This window comes from Primulina huaijiensis, chromosome 6 (assembly GCF_012295235.1).
Source record: "Primulina huaijiensis isolate GDHJ02 chromosome 6, ASM1229523v2, whole genome shotgun sequence".
NCBI classification, from domain to species: domain Eukaryota; kingdom Viridiplantae; phylum Streptophyta; class Magnoliopsida; order Lamiales; family Gesneriaceae; genus Primulina; species Primulina huaijiensis.
Window position 1 is genome coordinate 18,727,899 of NC_133311.1, and position 18,198 is coordinate 18,746,096.

The window sequence follows — 18,198 nt, forward strand, 5'->3', positions numbered from 1 at the left end:
AATTCTATTTCTCGCTTCGGTATTATCTGCATCTTTTTTATTTAAAAAAACATATTTTTATTAAAAAGTCAATAAAGTAATAGTGTCCTAAGTAAAAATGTAAATTATAATTTTATGGTGGTTAAATTGACTGGCTTCAATAATATGTAAAATGATAGCGCGCGTTTGTTATTTGGTAACCAATTTCAAAGAAAAACGCTTTTCGTAATATGGATAATAGACGTGTTTTTCTTCTTAAAAACTTGAGTTAAACATAGGAGAATAATAATAAAAAGAGAAAACTGTAAAAATTATTTTTTATATTTGTATATCTACTATTTTTGTTCTTTACGTTATCAAATTTCAGTATGGATATGCTATCATTGTTATTTTTGAAATTTTAGTCATTTTTCAGACGTGAAGCTGATGTGACAATGCACTTATGCGGGCGTCTATGTGATTTCAACATGACGTTGATGTGTAAGTGTCACATTGATATTTACAATGAGAAAAACTAAAATTATCAAAATTTGAAAGATACGTGACTAAAACTGCAGTTTGACAATATAGATAACCAAAATCGCAAAATAACATACATATATAATCAAAATGCAGTCTTTTCTAATATAAATTGTGTTTATACATGTAAATACATACAGATAAAATTTATTTGTTCATAGTTAATTGATGGCTCTTTTATCCAGCAACCCCATTTGAATTGATATATCGTCACATCTCGGGCTCGGGTTTGCTCATACGCGACTGTATGACGTGTTATAAAATAAACTATTTCGTATCCGTGCTTTTTTTACGAAAATTATTAATTCAAGTTGTTCAAAAAATTTATTGTAAACTCTTATAATATATTTTAAATTTTTATTTCCAACTAATCTGAAACAATGATATCTAAAATATGCTTATGGATATATACAATAGTAAAACCTCCATCGTCCATTCATTATATCTCTGAGTGATAAGTAGCACCAAGCATAAGAAAATGGAGCACTTATTACTCAAAAAGGTATTTTTCTATATAAAAATAGAATTATTATTTCTTAATGAAATGAATTAATGCCATAATTAAATGTTAATCGAGGCTTTGTTTCTTTCTTTTATACTGAAAACGTACACAAAGAGTGCCGACAAACCAATTACATCACGGTTATGTGATTGTCTCCCTGGATAATTAGGCAAACGATTAAATTATGGAGCTAAGTCACTAACTTTAGTCATTTATATATAATTGATACCATTTTAATTTTTTTATTTTTTATGTGACCTTGTATCTCTTGAAGGGTTGAGATTCTTGGTTCTTATGTTTAAATAATAAATTAATTTATTTGTTATCGCATAACGATTCTCTTCGTACTTCTCCTTGTTTGAAAATTTATTAATAACGATGATATCAAATTTACATTTTGTAGTTACACTCGTTGATATTTATTAATGTGTATATTATTATTATCATTATTATTTTTGAAATCTTACACAAAAACTCATGTGAGACGGTTTCACGGATCAATTTTGTGAAACGGATATTGGTCATCCACAAAAAATATTATTTTTTATGCCAAATATATTAATTTTTATTATAAATATGAACATGAGTGATCCGTCTTACGAATAAAGATCCGTGAGACCGTCTTATGAAAGACCTACTCCTATTTATTTTTTTCGATTTCTTGCAATCAAGCAGATTTAGGGAATAGAAATTTAAAATAAAAAAATCGATAGAAAGCAAAATACAAAGAGTTCGGATATAATAAAACGAAAAAAATATTATTTCTTAATTTAATTGATATAATTTCTTAACTTAAAATATTTTCCTAATATTATCTTTTTCTTTTTAATTTGATTGTGTATAATAGTTAATAAAATTTTGCTTTTAAAAGATAATTTGAAAATATTATCATTATATGATATCAATATTCGAAATTTTTTTTTGCTCCTAATTAAACTCCTACTTTTTGTGTGGAATAGGTTTTCTTGTGAAAAAATAAACTATAGAAGATAGAAGGTCTATAAATAAGATAAACAAGGACATTGTTGCGGCTCTTCTCGATCAATTATTCAAGCACTTTGGCACGTCGCGATTTGCAGAGAAAAACAACTCAAAAGAACGTTGTTGTTTTGAAGAGTGCTGTTGTTTGTGCTGCCGTGATTGTTGGAGACATTTCAGACAACACGAATGCAAGTGTTGGCTGAAGATTGTTTTTGTTGCTCTAAGTTTTTGGCATCATGTTTTTGCTTTCTTTTTTACGTTTTAATGTTCTTGATTGTTTTAGAAAGCTATTTATTTTCTCAATGTGTTGAGAAAATTGATTTTAGTCATAATAACTAGTGATTGGTTTTTGTAAACGATTTGGTTCTCTAGTGATTAATTTTTGCCCTGAGACACCGTGCAAATTTAATCTTGTTAATATTATTTATTTAAATTCAATTTGTGTTATAAACTTTAATATTTCGCTGCATGTTGTCTTAAATGTAACATTTAACACAACACTTAATTATGATAAAAACACAAATTTACAATATTACACTACTGGTATTATATACACTCGCATATGTCAAACATTATTCCTTTCGATATTTATTTTAAATTATTATTTAAAAAACCCGTAATATATTTGCATAACTTAGGGTGTCAAAATACGACACGATCCGTCAACCCGACACGACCCAACACGAAAAAATCAGGTTCGGGTTGGGGTTTTTCGGGTTCGGGTTGTGTGGATTCGGGTTAGTGCCATGTTAGGCGGGTTTCGGATTGGGTTCGGGTTGGGTCGCGGGTTGACTCGCGAACTTTTTTTAAAAAAATATTATCTATATTTTTATATATTGTATGTTTGAACAAAATTTATTGTATATTTATATGATAAAATTTTCATCATTTAATATTTATTTTGCATATTTTATTTTTTTAATAATTTTTTATTTGATTTAGTAAATTTACTTTTAATTTTCTACGATTAAACTTTCAAATTTAAATCGAAAATTTTGTTATTATGTGTTTAAATTAAAATATTATTATTATTTTTTATTTTTTATTTTTTTGAAAAAATTTTAAAAAAATAAATAAAATTCGGGTTAGACGAGTTGAGTCGGGTTATACGAGTTCGTGTTCGAGTTGAGGGTTTTCGAGTTGCTTTGGGTTCGAGTTGAAAAAAAAATAAAAAAAATTCGTGGATTGACCCAAAATCCGACCCAACTCATCCAATTGACACCCCCTATGCATAACCATCAATAAGTGACGTTTATATTAGAAAAAAAAGGCATTATATGGAAGTGTGGTCCCAAATATTTAGGTTTCTTACTGATATTAATTGTAATAGTACTTTGTTATCATCACTTTAACGTTAAAGTTAACGATTTTCAATAGAACAAGTTCACGGCCAATAAAAAACTATACCCACTTGACCTAATTTATATTTATCATTTTAAAAGTGTATACTTTTGCATAAACTAATATAAAATGAAAAACAGTACGATGGAGATATTTAATTTTGACGAAATAAAATAAAACCAGTATTATTCTCAAGTCATGTTTTTGACTCTGTAATAGTGATGGTACCGTTTGAGAGGAGTTGGAAAAATATGTCGGTCCGGTTGCGGGGAGGGATTTAAAATTCAGTACTAAATCGAATAGAGGAGATAATTTCACCATAAAGAGAAGCGTCCCAATTGAGCCATGTGATGTTTTTTTTTTTTTTTTTAATGAAACATGAATTTCATTAAGAAGATAAAAAGTTCATGATACAAAAAAGCTGGGCATCTTCAGGAGATAATAACATCATATACCGAAATTCTAACATATACAATGATCTACAATAAAACAGACATTAAGCTACACGCGTCAGTGTGTAACAGAAGGTGTGAATCTGAATCATTCGAACAATGCCGTCGACAATCAGCTTATCATTTTCGAATATGACTCTGTTACGCAAGTTCCATACATAGATACATTGTAACTGCAAAGGTCGTATAACTCATTCTTGCCAAGATCGAGTTCCCTATGTAATTTTTCCGAAATGCTCTAAGAATAGCTGCCGAGGAACCTATGAGATTCTTTCATATCTAGCCATCGGCGTACCCCTTCCCAATTGAGCCATGTGATATTGCAGTGTTAAATGGACATTGTAATGAGTCCAACGACCGGCCACTGAAAAGTGCAGACATCCCAATTTCAGGGCCGCTTTAGAAAATTAAAGGTCTTTGGTGAGAAATTTTATATAAATTTTTTATTATATATAAAAATATTATATAGAAGCTGATAATTAAATTTATAAAATCATCATTAATATCCAATATACTACATAAATTTATTAAATTTTAAAAATGACATATATAAACTAAAAAAAAACTCAATGAATTAACTATATATATGAATAATTTAATGATTCAAGATGAACATATGTATATTACAAACAGAATAAACGTCATCAAAATAAATAAACATAAATAATCTTTTTTTTCACAAAACAAATAGAACAACATAAAAAAAATTATAATTTTAATACCAACAAATGCAATTAATAATTATGATTTAGTAAAAATCAGTCGAAGAGTCAAATATGCAAATTACAGGATATAGAATCTCGAAGACCAAAAACCAAATCAATTAAAAATAAAACATCAACCGCAACACACAATCATAGAAGAAAAATCACATTAAATAAAAAGAAGAAAAATTATTATTATTATAATCTCTAAAAGCTATAGTTATGCAAACCACCTCTTAGGTGGTGTCACGCCCCGAGAAGGGGTTTGGTTGACACCGGCGTTGCTCTCAAATTTTCATTCGAAAACAACAAGCTTCAGAAGTACAGAATTCAGAAATCAGTCTTTTATTCATAATACTGAATATTCAATGTCTGATACAACTCCATTAATAACGTTTTACAGCGGAAATGTAAAACCAGAAATACAATGTCTGAACAGATGCAGCGGAATATAAAATATAAATCAGAACTGAGAACAACGATCTTCATCACCAGCCCCAAAATCGAATCTGCTCTTCTTCTTATAACTTTTCTTCCTCGTTCTTATCTGAGATGGGTTTGGTGGGTGAGTGATATGGTTGTCACTCAGTAAGCAGGGGCGGGAATAACTCCAAATTTTCGAAACCATTTTCAACAGAAACAGAAATACAATAATATATAGAAAACTATTATTTCGGAACAGAAGTCAGAATTCAGAAATCATAGGTTTCAGAACAGAAATCAGAAATAGTAAGCACTGAGCACGTTAGTGAATTTCATGGCTAAACTGATATTAGTCACCTATATGTTCTCTCCTCTAAGGGGTGAGGTCAGAATCAGAATCAGAAATGTTCAGAATATATATTCCTACCATTAGTTCACTAGGGAGTTTCAGTGCTTCAAAATCATATATCAGAAATTAAACATACAGAAACTGTGCGTTAAAAACATAATTATCAAACTTATTTCAAGATACTTATATATAAGCCCACTTACAGTAATTTGCTAGAGTTTCGGTTGAAGTCTACTGGAAATCTGGTTGTTCTCGCTACTGGATTTTACAGCTCAAACAAGACACTCTCTTAGTTCGAAAATTTAAGTAATACTCTCAAGATTTGTGTAACACCAAATCAGAGACTTGAAGGTGTTATTTATAGGTCAAAATCTGACTGTTAGCCTCTCTATTAATGACCATAATCTGCCATTAACAGCCTTTATTCCGTGTTAATGCTTCGGTTACAAGTCTAAGCTGAATCAGTAACTGCCTGCTGGAATTCGCTCTTCTGCTTCTGGATTCTAATCTGCTGGAAAAATATCAGCTCCTGAAATAATAGCTTTTGCTGGAATTCCGTCTGCTGGAAAATATCATCTTCTGAATTATTGACTGTTGCTGGAATTGTTAGCTTCTACTGAAATTTTTCCATTACCATTGAATATTGCTAGTTGCTACGAGAATGTTAACTGCTGAAAATTTGGGTTCTCACAGGTGGTATGGCAAAAAGACGTGGATTCTGAACCCATCTAAATCAAAATTAGATCCCTTAATCACCCCCCTAAGTAGTTGTAAATTGTACTTTAAAAAAAGCTATAGTTATTGTGATGGCGACAAAAGATATGTATAAATAATTTAGGCCAAAACTTTATTATAAAGAAGGGGAAAAAATTTAATCCGTTTGTTCGCTCAACTTTGCTAGATTAAAGTAACTTCAAATATATATAAATTTGAAGAACGTACGAACACAGTAACTGTATCACTAACAATTGTCGTAGGATTTCCTAAAAAAATGTCGTAGAGGATGTTTATTATTTCATTGGTTTTTCAAAAAAAAGATGTAGTTTTTCTATTTTATTACATCATGAGAGCGTATCAATTACGCAATTGCTAAAAACTATGAAAATTTCCGTAAGAGAAGACGACCACCCTTGCTCACTCTCACGCAGCCTAGCTGAGAGGTTTATTCCAGAACTATGGGCGATCACTCGATGATTCATAAACCCAACTGCGAATTTTTAATAGCAGAAAACAATTTCATGAAAGTGACCAACACACAAAAACAACCAAACACATCACCGTTTTACATCTCCAAGCGTAGAAATATATACAACCCATTCTCAGCACAGGGTCAATAACGACATACAAAACCGATCATTTCTTTGTCTAAGAGTAAAACATAAGACTTTGAGAAACTACAGGAAATAAGCCCACATCGTGATACGTGGATAAAATTGGGAAGACATGGTACCAAGGAGGACTGGCCAGATTCTTCGTCTGCTCACAACTTCTTGCCGAGGGTGTCATTCTCATTTATGGAGCTGGTTGGATTATACCACACGCTGCCTATCTCGATGATATACTCCGATTTAATTGACAGGTTCTGTCCGATCCTGCAAAGCAAGACGCTCGGACACATCAGCAAGTGATTTGAGGTTGCACTTTATCAGGGCCTCAACAAAGTAGCATGTTTCATCTTTAGTGTTCCCATCTGGCACATCCACTACAAATGACTCAATGGCCATAGTCCCTGGTCTCCCATCAATAATTTCGGGATGGACAGTGATGACAGAAGAATAGTTCTGCATAAATTTTGAAGCAAAACCGACTTTAATGTAACTCGATTAGATAAAATAAAATAATGATGAATGGGAAATTGCATTTTTTGTTCTTTATGTCGTCAATTTTTAGTTTCTAACCATGTTTTCTTGGCAATTTTAGTTTGACAAATAGGAAATCTAGTTTCTTGACAAGGCAATTAACAGACACTTATGTACTGTTTGTAAATGTTTTAAAAAAGTGACACCTTAACAAAGGATCACACAAGTTGATTCAACCATATATAGTTGCGACTCTTTTTCAACTAACTAAAATGGCCAGCCTAAATTATCCTAGGCGACGCCTCCATTATTAATAAAAGGGAAGTAAAATCCGATAAAACAAAAGATAGATCAAACTTAGAATAACTTCCATGCAAAAATTAGTACATCCAAATATAAGAGTAAACCCGTCTTATGTTTAAAAGGCTAACATTCCAAGTTCAAAAATCTATAGACGAAAAATCCCCAAGCAACAATTATGTTCACCGAAAGAACGTAGTAAGAAAACAAATATGATTATGTTAGCTCGCGTTTCTAACATAGTCTCTCTACAAAAGCATTTGAAACTTTCAGGATGCTTTAATCGATAAAGAAAATAGACATATTTATGTTTTTATTGTGGTAAAATGGTGTTATCAATTTCTCGACGATTCTAGTTTTGGGGCAATTACATTCAAAGGCTTAGAATAAAAAGGCATACCACATCTTTTTTTTTATTATTTTTTTATAAGGTGTTTTTAGCTCACTTACGTTTTTTAGCTCAAGATTGGATTTTTATAGAAGACCAAAACCTTCGACATCACATGGGAATCAGAAGCCCATTTGGTTTATTAACACTTCATGACAAATAACAAATCATTTACCCCCAATTGAATGAATATACAAATGCTTTAACTTTAACCATCCGAGAAGGTTTTTTTGTTAATCACAAATTCTTATCCAAGTTCAACAATCAATCAACCAAATGCATGTGTTTATCGATGTAAATATGCAAATCTCCAATCTTGAACATAAGAAAAGACAAATGAGGTTGTTATTGCGCAAACCAAATCATGAAAAGATGATTTAAATGGGAATCAACAATTTGAATACAACTCTGAGAAGTAACAGATTCACAAATAGTTTCTTGATTTACTCAATCTGAATCTTTTCAAATAAAATTTTCATTTACTCAAACCGAAGATTCAACGATAAACGTATAGCCCTTTCGCACATACATCCAAATCCAAACAATGGGCTACACAACGAAAGTAAGTGAAATCACTTAAAAAGTTTCGAATTTGATCACTGTGAAGATAGGATCAAAGAAGCTTAATACCTTGAGCCGATGATCGCCGCCGACAATCCGCATACTGAAAATGTGCTCCTCATCGTCCAAAAGCTCCAGCCTCTCCCTACTCGTAGTCGCCGGAAGTCCCGACTTCACATTCACCTCTCTCACAGTTCCGATTTTCAAATCACCTTGCATTATACATCTACTCACAAACGGCTTGTAGCTCTGAGGCTGGTCAAATCTCCTCACCAGCGACCAAACCTAATAAACACACACAAATTCAACGCACAGAAGCAAACCAATCAACATAACATTTAATTGAAAAAAAAAAAAGCTAAAAATCAACAGAACACAGATCTGAGATGGACTCACGAGAGGCAGGGGAGCTTTGATGTGTTTGACCAAGGAGGAAGTGCACTGGTCATCGCCTACTTCATGCTTGTGGTGTCTTTTGATGAACTCCTCCTTCCCAGCGGTGAGCGCATCGCCGTTCGATGTGATGAACATGATCGAAATCGACCGACTGCCAGAACTTACCGGAGTTACGTACGTGGGTGGGAGTGGATATAGGGGGAGAGTAAAATAGAAGAGAGAGGGGAGTGAATGGGAATCAAAGTCAGAGGTCAGGAAAAATCACAAGTGGACAAAAGACACCGCCATCGTCACCTGCAAGTTGTGTGAATGGTCCAAATTCAATTTTATATGTTATTTCCCTCTCAAGGGAAACCACATCCATAACGACAAATATCGATAAAAACAACCAATTCTTCAATGTGCTCCTATATTAAAGTCGTTTCTTCTCTATTTTACATTTTAATTTCTCACTTCGACCAACACTTATTTGAATTATTAATCTTAACGCAATTATATAAAATATATTTAAAATTCATTCATCTAAATATATCAAAAAGTCAAAAACAGTGATAATTGATTGGTTGATGGAGATTGTATTGAATGAATATTGTTGCCGACCAATCGACGAAGGTACAGATAAGTTAACTAGTGGGTTCTACCAGAAGAAATAAATTATACATATATATATATATATATATATATATGTATATATATATGATATCACAAAAACGATGGTCTCACGAGTTAATTATGTGGTACACATATTCTATTTGGATCACTTATAAAAAAATATTACTTTTTATTATAAATACGAGCATAGTTGAGCTGTTTTTTAAGAGACCTATATATATATATATATATTAGAAATCTATTATTGTTTAAATATGTGTACCAAACAGAGTCATAAATTAATAAAAATTTGGGATTCCGGCGATCATGTGCATGCACGTGCACTTCTAGCATGGATATATATAATTATATATTGGAAATCAATTATTGTTTAAAAATGTGTACCAAACAGAGTCTTAAACTAATGATCCGAATTTGGGATTCCGGCAAGTAGGTGCATGCACGTGCACTTTGAGAACCTAGTGTGTTACAAATGGAACCAAACGTACAACTATCTATAATTAAGGGCTGGGCTCTAATTATGTGCTTGATTTCCCTACCGATATATCTTGAACCGAGTGATGTAAGCAATTCTGGACCACAAAATTTTGTTGCATGGCATATTGTGTTAATAACTTCTGACTGAAGATATCAAATAGTTGACTTATTTTTTACAAAATTAGGGTAAATATATGAAATTTTTCCTTCCAAATACGTGTGAAAAAGCCTATCATGAGAAAGCTTCGATTCTTGGCACCACACATTTGCAGCCCCCCTATATATTATTATTATTATTATTATTATTATAACAACCATTAACTAACAAAAGTACGTTTCATGCTAAAGTTTGTAGGAATTGAAAGGGTGTTTCTTTTGCCTCTATACGGATCGATTTTTGTATATATTTTGATTATATATTATGGAACAAGCATGGTGTCGAGAGTTTTCTTATCAAGCATGCTACATGCACACTGCAAGAAGATATTAATTAGCAAGGACTTCCCATATCAACTCAGGGTCGTACGAGCCAGGCGAGTCTTCGCCACCTCCTCCGCCTCTCCAGAACCCATCTTCTGAAACGCTAGCACTCCAACTCTCGGCATTCACTGCAGAGTTCGGAGACGAAACAGTCTTCTTCGCGGCGCCTTCGCTCTCACATTTGCTGGCAATTGCAGCCGTCACTGATCTCTTTTTTATTCCCATTTTTTTTGGCTTTTTTTTTTTACCCTTTTTCACCTTCAGAAGAATGGATTGAATCTTGTTATCAACAGCGTTCTTCAGAGCTTTGAGGCGGGCGCAGTCCCCTAATCCTAAACCTAAACACGTAGGATCCCGCAGGTTCGGGAAATTCAGGCGGGCGTATTCGCCACGGAGCTTGGAAGCCGCCCTGTCCTAGGCGTAAGCTGCGGACTCAGCCGTGTGGAATGTTCCGAGGCCCGAGCCAAACTCTCATCCTGTTCTGCGGAAGTCTTATTTCAACCACCCATTTTCCCCAGTGCCTCTGCCTCACTCCCCTGTACAGCTTCTTCTTGCTCGGTTTGAAACAAGTTTTAACATAACCGGCCGGTTCCGAAATAGGATTTAACAGAGAGTGATCTCTTGGAAACGAAGCGATCACTTGTTTTTATTTGAGAATTTTCGGAGCATATCTCTCTGTTTGATGTAAACAGAAGAGCCCAAGGGCCGGAAAACATGGCTGGAGAGTGGAGACGGTGTCTGTTGTTTGGTAGAAGGAAAAGATTGAATCAAAGGCGCTGGAGTCATTAGTTAGAATGAGCTGTGACAGAACACCTCCAATATTTGGCTCGTTTACAAACGTAAGCGGAGGCTTATTTTCTTCAAATTTGTTCATTTTTAACTTTTTACATGGTTGTGTTTAGGTTTCTGGACATCACAAAACAAAGGACAGTGAGAAATGACCCTTTTCCTGAGTTTGAGGATGTCAGAACCAAGAAAGAAACACAGCCTTGATATCAAGAAATTGAGAGAGTTATGTATAAACAACAGACTGGAGTGATCTCATATAACATAAAATAATGGATGAACAGATTAGGACCTGCATAAGTGAGAGCTCAATCATGAAAAGGTGGTTTGAATACAGCAGCTTTGTGAGGAAAAAATTGGTTCTGGGCTCTCGTAATCCGTTGGTTCGGTTATACAATCGAGTAAATGATGTCTATTTTTCCTAAAGCATGCTTAGCTATAATAATTTAACGTTTGGTATGTTTGTGAAATTTATTATAATTAAAATTTTTTTATAACTTTTATTGTAATATATTTTAAAAAGTATTTTTTTCTATGGCTTCCGAGTATACATACTTTGGTTTTTGTGCTCACAGACTACATAACTGAATCGTGTGCGTGTGGAGTTAGACAGATGTACTCCTATAAGAAAAATCGAAAACCTACTTTACGTATTTGTCACTATAATACATGGGCCCCTGCATGTACACACTTTAAAACTTTATCAATATTTTAACCAAAAAAAAAAACTTATCAATATTGACGTGCATGGATTATTAAAATTATAATATAGTTATTATAATTTTTAAGAAGTTATGCGTAGAATAAGTAACATATATGACAGGAAGAAACTTTATAATCGCTCTATATTTATTCCATTTTGAATATTATTATACGATACTACCATTTCATGCATATGTATAAGTTCAATTTTTTTTTATGACAATGAACTATGTTAGTTAGGTAAACATTCGAATTAACGCAATAGTATGCAAACCACGTAAATTAAATAAACTACATGTGAACGAAAATCAAATTATGAACTATACATAGATCTTTTGTATGTCTAGGATTGAGAATTTGATCGAACTTTACTAATCATATCATGAAAAAAGAAAATAAAGTTATAAAATTATAATTTCTTAGTGGAAACTATTTTTAGAAATCAATGAAATGATACGATCATACTTTAAAAAATCAAAGCGTTTACAACCTCTAAAAAAATATGATTATAATTCTTCCCAGGCATGCATCAAACACTCCTTAGAAGAAAAGGTAAACATGTTGCATGAAACAAGTTCATGATATCACAATTCACGTGCATTTTGGAAGCAAGATCAGTGCAATAATGGTATAAAGCTAAGGTATGGTTCATAAAATACGACTAACTCGATGGTTCCATTAATTCCTCCAAGGTCTGAAATAACTTGTATTAATACAAAAACTTATGTGAGACGGTCTCACAGATTAATTTTGTGAGACGAATATTTTATTTGGGTCATACAGAAAAAAAATATTACTTTTTGTTGTAAATATGAGTAATGTTGATCTGTCTCATTAATAAATATATGTGAAATCGTCTCACAATAGACATAATCATAAATAATATCTATAACCTTTTTATATTGGGAAAAATAGTTAGAAATCACATGTACATACCGAAATTAGCAAATGGGTAAATTAAGGATTCAGATGGAAAGTAAAAACTTGGCGTTTTGTTAAATTTGGATGCACACCGCCCTGAAAATGACACGTTACCGCACACAAAAGCTAGCTAGCCAGCCTTCATTTTCTTCTCCAATTTCTCGTGACTACTTTTTAGTCGACATACAAGTGAATCCATGATGTCACTGTGATGTGTCGATTATGTCATCGAAAAATTTTAAGATCATTATTGTTTTGCATTATGTTTTGTCGTACAAGAAATTTTACTTTTAAGATCATTGTTGTTTTGCATTATGTTCTGTCAGCGACTAATTCTCATGTTAGTTGTGTTTATTACGACACTTCTATTCTTATTTAAGATGATTTTTTTTTGTAATACTTAATTTTGATTTAACGGAGAATTTGTTTTGTTTGGTTTAATAATAATAAGGTTATGAATTTTCATACATATAATGAGATTTGACATATTTGTATCACATTGGTTTGATAAAATACCTAGGAGTTGGATATATAGCTAGGCTTGGTCAATCTCCCTCTTAAGCTAGCTTTTGAGGTTGAGTTAGGTCCAAATTCAAATATTAACATTGTATCAGAGCTCAAGTTCCCCCGTTATGTGTTGGCCCATTCGTTTTGTCTATAGTTTGATCATTTGTAAACTTCACGCTCCAGATGTTCATTCTTGGGAGTGATGGGGTGTGTTAGTTGTCCCACATCGGTTGAATAACATACATGAAAGTTGTATGTATGTGCTTGAATATTCCTCCCATCGAGCTTACTTTTGAGGTTGAGTTATGTTCAAATTCCAATTTTAACAATATTTTGTGATAAACATGATATGAGTAGACATGATTGCATGACATAAAATCGTGTATGACTTGTTACATCTATTAGTCTCAGTCAATCGTTTGGTTTCTCACAACAGAAGGCGTATATTAGACCAAAGGTCGGTTTGACAACATTGTAACTCAGCCCTTTTAATGTAATTTTATTATTGGAGAATTATTAATTAAGATTATTAACGGTTGAGATATGGATGTCGTTGGTTGGCTGGTGAAATTTATTTCAAATTCGAAATGTAATTAACATCCCCAAGCTATAGGGGTCATTAATTAGATTTTATGAACATTTATTTCTTTTCGAAAAATGTTATTTTATGTTTTACCCGATACCTCGTCTCACACTTATAACTCTAATATCATATGAGCTATAATAACTTATCAACGAAAATGTTATTTGATTATTTTTGGGCCGTCGACAGAAGTGATATATTATAATATGCATATATTTTCTGAAGAAAAGTTATATCCACATTGAATATATGAAAGCAAAAGAAGTAAAAAAGTTTGCCAAATCTAATTAATCGAATTACTTACTTACGTAGCATTTGCGTATTTCAACTATTTTCATAAATTGATTATCAATTTTACAAATACCAATTAGATTGGTAGGTGAGGTTAGACTTGATTTTATTTTTTCTGTGTTTATCTGATAGAACAGACCGAATAAATCAAATTTACAATGGTAAAAAAAATCTTATAATTGAGATTTTTATGCAAAACATTTATCTCCTTCATCCCAAAAAGTATATAATTTAAGAACCGAGTTATAGATAAGATAATTGTGGTGGTGATAAACATAATCATTAGCATTTAATTACACATTAATATTTAGAAAACTGAAAAGCAAACGAGGATGAACACAATTTTGCTGTCTTAACTGGGCCAGAATAGTTCAATTGACTTAAAAGGGCCTTTTAATTCTTAAATCTTTTTTGGCCCATGAAACTATCAGGCCCATTTAACAATTGGTTACTGCTGTTCGGCTCTCTCTGCAGCTTCTTTCCTGCACAAAGAAGCAGGGCCACTAAAATTTGGTTCTGATATTTTAAATGTAACAATTACGCCATGTTGGACTGAGCACAAGAATCTGATACAGGTTTGGAACTGTATTATGTATGAAATCTGCGTCGTCTCAAGGTCGGTTATCTTGCTTTGTGTTTTGTTTTACTTTGTCAAGTGTGATTTTCTATTTTCTTTTTTTCCCTCATTTTTTTTTGTGTGTTATTTTGTGTAGTGATTGAGTACTTTTCGATATCCTAAGGTTTAGATCAATAATCTTTATGGGGATGAAGATAAATTATTGTCTTGTGCTGATTGTGCTTCTGGCTCCAGTTGTTTTATATCGAGTTGCAGCGGAGTCAAAGGTAGTCGGACTTCAGATTTTTTGTGCTTATTGGTGGTTTTGCGTTGGAATTAGTTTAATTGTATGAATTGTGTGGTTAATATACTCGTTTTCTTGTTTTTAGGTTATTGATGGTACTTCTGATACAAAAGCAAAGGGTAATGGTAATGATAGTGTAACTGCGACAATCAATCCTGTAAGGAATGGTAAAGATGTTCACTCAAATGGGAGTGATTCGAGTAAACAACCTGAGTTGGCAGAAGGGGTGAATGATGAGCAAAAGAAGGCGAATGACACTGCTTCGAAAGATGAGCAGAAGCAGATCAAGGGGTCTGATTCGAAACCTGATAAGGGTACAGAAAAGGTTAAGCATCCGGTATGTGATTCATCGTCAAATAGATGCACTGATGATGATAAGACGCTGGTTGCTTGTCTGAGAGTTCCGGGGAATGGTATGTATTTTAATTTTCTTGGTTGTTTTTTTCCTTCTTTTTGGTATTATTTATTGATCGGTGATTCCTGGTAGCAGGCGGTTTCGATTTGCAGTGATCTTTAAATCGATGAGTATCCATGTACTTGAAGTCACAAATGTGGGCATTTGCGTATAGTGAATTACGATATGTTCTTCGCATTTAAAAATCTTGTTTCTGGATTAACTTTCTTGAGTTATGTATACAAGTTTCTATGTTAGAGGTGCCTTGTGCGGCCCGTTGATGACTAAAAAACAATTGGTTAGTTCACATAGGCTATCGAAGTTGCTAGACATTTCAGAAGTGTATTCAGAAAAATCTTGATGATTTGCTCACTCAGTCACATACTGGTTTGATGTTTTGTGAACATTGGATCAAATAGTGGGTATTAGTCAAAGAAAACCCGGTGGATGAAAATCCTTCATCAATAAGTTCGAATTTCATTAATTGGGGGAAGAGATGGCATAAACAATCACATAGCAAAGCAGTCATTCTCATAGAACTCTTTGTTTAGTCCATTAATCTGCAGATTCAGCTTCTTATAACTTATTATAGATGATATATTTACCTAGAGCAAGTGGATTTATAACTACGTAGGTTTTGCATAGAGTGATTGAATCTGTTATGTATTTGGATAGTAGCCGATTGAGTATTATTGACGAAACTTGTTCAATTCCAAATGAACAAGCTAAAAGGTGTTTTACTCTTGATATCCCAGAATCTCCAGAGCGTTCACTTTTGATTCAAAACAAGGGAAAAAGTCTCCTCAGTGTGGTAATATCAGCACCCGATTTGGTTCATCTAGAGAAGAACAAGATTCAACTCCAAGAAGATGAAGTCACTGAGGTTTGCACTATTTTACCAGAATTTTCATCCCATAAGGAAGCACTGCCATGTTGTTGGTCATGGCAACTTTTTCCACTAGAATGGCATCCATTATGGTTACATGCTCATAAATTGATACTGTTAAATAATTCATCAGATAACAATGTTTGCAACATTTTCTTGTTTGTTTTTTACTAGATTTTGATGTGCCTAATTTTTGTTTTGCGTGTGTAATCACGCATCATTACTTGTTTTTTTTCTTGCTTTTGCTACTCCTTTTGCTACAATCCTTAGTAGGATTGTAAGCTTTCCGTTCTACATAGAAGCAGAATCTTGTTAAACGGGCTTAAATCTTGATTATTGTGATAACGACCATTATGGCCTACTTCCAGACTCAAGAAATTGTCCTGCGGATTTATTGGTAAATTCCAAAGCTTCTGTATTTCATTGTTTCTACACATACCAAAAGTGTCGTACAATTTATCATGTTGGGTATCTTTTGTTAAGTAACTATAATTGCACCTTAGGGAGTAACAGATGATCAATTTGGTGATTGATTGACACATCTGGCAGAAGTAGATATAAGTTGGAGCATAATTTCTCTGTTTGCCATAGTGGCAGCTTTAAACATGAATCCTCAGTTGGATATATGGGTAAATTTCATTTACCAAGATGATCGACCCCACTAATCTCTTCTCATAGAAGTACTAATAACTGTGGGCACTTGTTTTTATTGCCAAATGTTGAGAATGCTTGCGTTTAATTTTCCTCAGAATTATTACTATGAGCTAATTAATAGGTTGTGTAGTACAAAACCTTGAGAGTCTTAGTGATAATCATTAAATAAGTGAAGACCAATTTTTTGTATTAATCTGAAGATTTTGTAGTGTGCCATAATTAATTCCTTCTTTCTGAGAGTATACACATTGTTGTTGTGTAACGTGTTGACTTTCAGATGTCTCTTGCAATTGGAAGTAAATTTATTTTCTACATTAATCAATTTATATTATTTTATTTACCTGAGTTTCCTCAGAGTGAGAGATCGGGAATGATGTTTTATTTCTGATTACACTTCATCCTTACCATTTTTCTTTTGAAAGTTCTGTATCATGAGATTTAATTTTGTAAATGATGGTTTTTTGTCATTATTTATGTCGTGCCATAACAATTGCTCTGTATCGCCCTTTAGTAGATCAAGCGAATCTGAATTGATTTATCCAATTTTTGCATCACATATGTTTTTTTTGTTTTTTGTCCATGGTTGGTCATGAAAAATGCCTCCATATGTATTTCAGTTATCAACGCTTTATCATGCAGCTCAATGTACCTGTCAAAGGTGTAGGATATGGCCAATTCATCGTGCTCACGGCGGGGCATGGTGATTGCCGTCTTGATATTAGTGATCAATCTGTACATGGTAACAAAAAGCTTGGTGGTGACTCCGAGTCCACTTTCTTCAACCTCACTCGGAAAACTAACTTGATTGCAATCCTTTTTTTGGGTGCGTTAGCAATGACAGCATCAGTTTCGATGTGTGTCTTCTTGAGGCGGCATTTTGCAAAAAAAGCTCTCAAGTACCAAATGCTAGACATGGAGCTACCAGTTTCCCATGGCAGCAAACACGAGCCAGCTGCAAATGAGGGTTGGGAGGACAGTTGGGGAGACAATTGGGATGACGAAGAAGCACCAATCACTCCATCATTTCCGGTAACTCCTAGCCACTCGACCAAAGGCATTGCCTCAAGAAAGTATAGCAATGTTGGTTGGAAAGATTAGCATCAAGAGGTCGCAAGACTCGGGATGTTAAGGTATGTTATTCAGATTAGATTGGAGTAGAAATGGACATAAATTACAGGTCCCCCGGTTCTATGTCAAATGACTCGGGATGTTCATAGATTTTTGGGTCGCCAGACTAGTCAAGAGTGTGAATTTGAAACAATGTTGGTGTCATGGTATACATTTTTGACATACAAATTAGAAGGGGAGATAAAGTGGCGTAAGTTTTCTAACCAATTTTTAATTAAAATGG

General features: G+C 33.3%; 2 protein-coding genes, 1 long non-coding RNA gene and 1 pseudogene across 7 annotated transcripts; 2 read left to right on the forward strand and 2 right to left on the reverse strand.

Annotated features, from left to right (window-relative positions):
* Positions 1-6,507: 6,507 nt before the first annotated feature.
* LOC140979991 (abscisic acid receptor PYL8-like) lies at positions 6,508-8,974 on the reverse strand. Its single transcript, XM_073445701.1, has 3 exons — positions 8,695-8,974; positions 8,368-8,583; positions 6,508-7,031 (listed from the first exon to the last, which is right to left on the reverse strand). The coding sequence occupies exons 1-3, from the start codon at positions 8,827-8,829 to the stop codon at positions 6,819-6,821; spliced, it is 564 nt and encodes a 187-aa protein (XP_073301802.1). The 5' UTR covers positions 8,830-8,974; the 3' UTR covers positions 6,508-6,818.
* Positions 8,975-10,269: 1,295 nt separating this feature from the next.
* On the reverse strand, positions 10,270-11,400 carry LOC140979156 (ethylene-responsive transcription factor ERF061-like; annotated as a pseudogene).
* Positions 11,401-14,518: 3,118 nt separating this feature from the next.
* Positions 14,519-18,198, forward strand: LOC140979992 (uncharacterized). Of its 5 annotated transcripts, none has more exons than XM_073445705.1 (5): positions 14,519-14,669; positions 14,767-14,899; positions 14,999-15,326; positions 16,063-16,190; positions 17,487-18,197. In XM_073445705.1, the coding sequence occupies exons 2-5, from the start codon at positions 14,813-14,815 to the stop codon at positions 17,943-17,945; spliced, it is 1,002 nt and encodes a 333-aa protein (XP_073301806.1). In that variant the 5' UTR covers positions 14,519-14,669; positions 14,767-14,812; the 3' UTR covers positions 17,946-18,197. The 5 variants fall into 5 exon arrangements, with proteins under 5 accessions (XP_073301806.1, XP_073301807.1, XP_073301804.1 ...); XM_073445706.1 differs by having other exon boundaries at positions 14,767-14,896; positions 17,487-18,194; XM_073445703.1 differs by having other exon boundaries at positions 14,527-14,669; positions 14,794-14,899; positions 17,487-18,198.
* On the forward strand, positions 16,197-17,429 carry LOC140979993 (uncharacterized). Its single transcript, XR_012175840.1, has 2 exons — positions 16,197-16,590; positions 16,697-17,429. It is a non-coding gene; the product is annotated as an uncharacterized lncRNA (long non-coding RNA).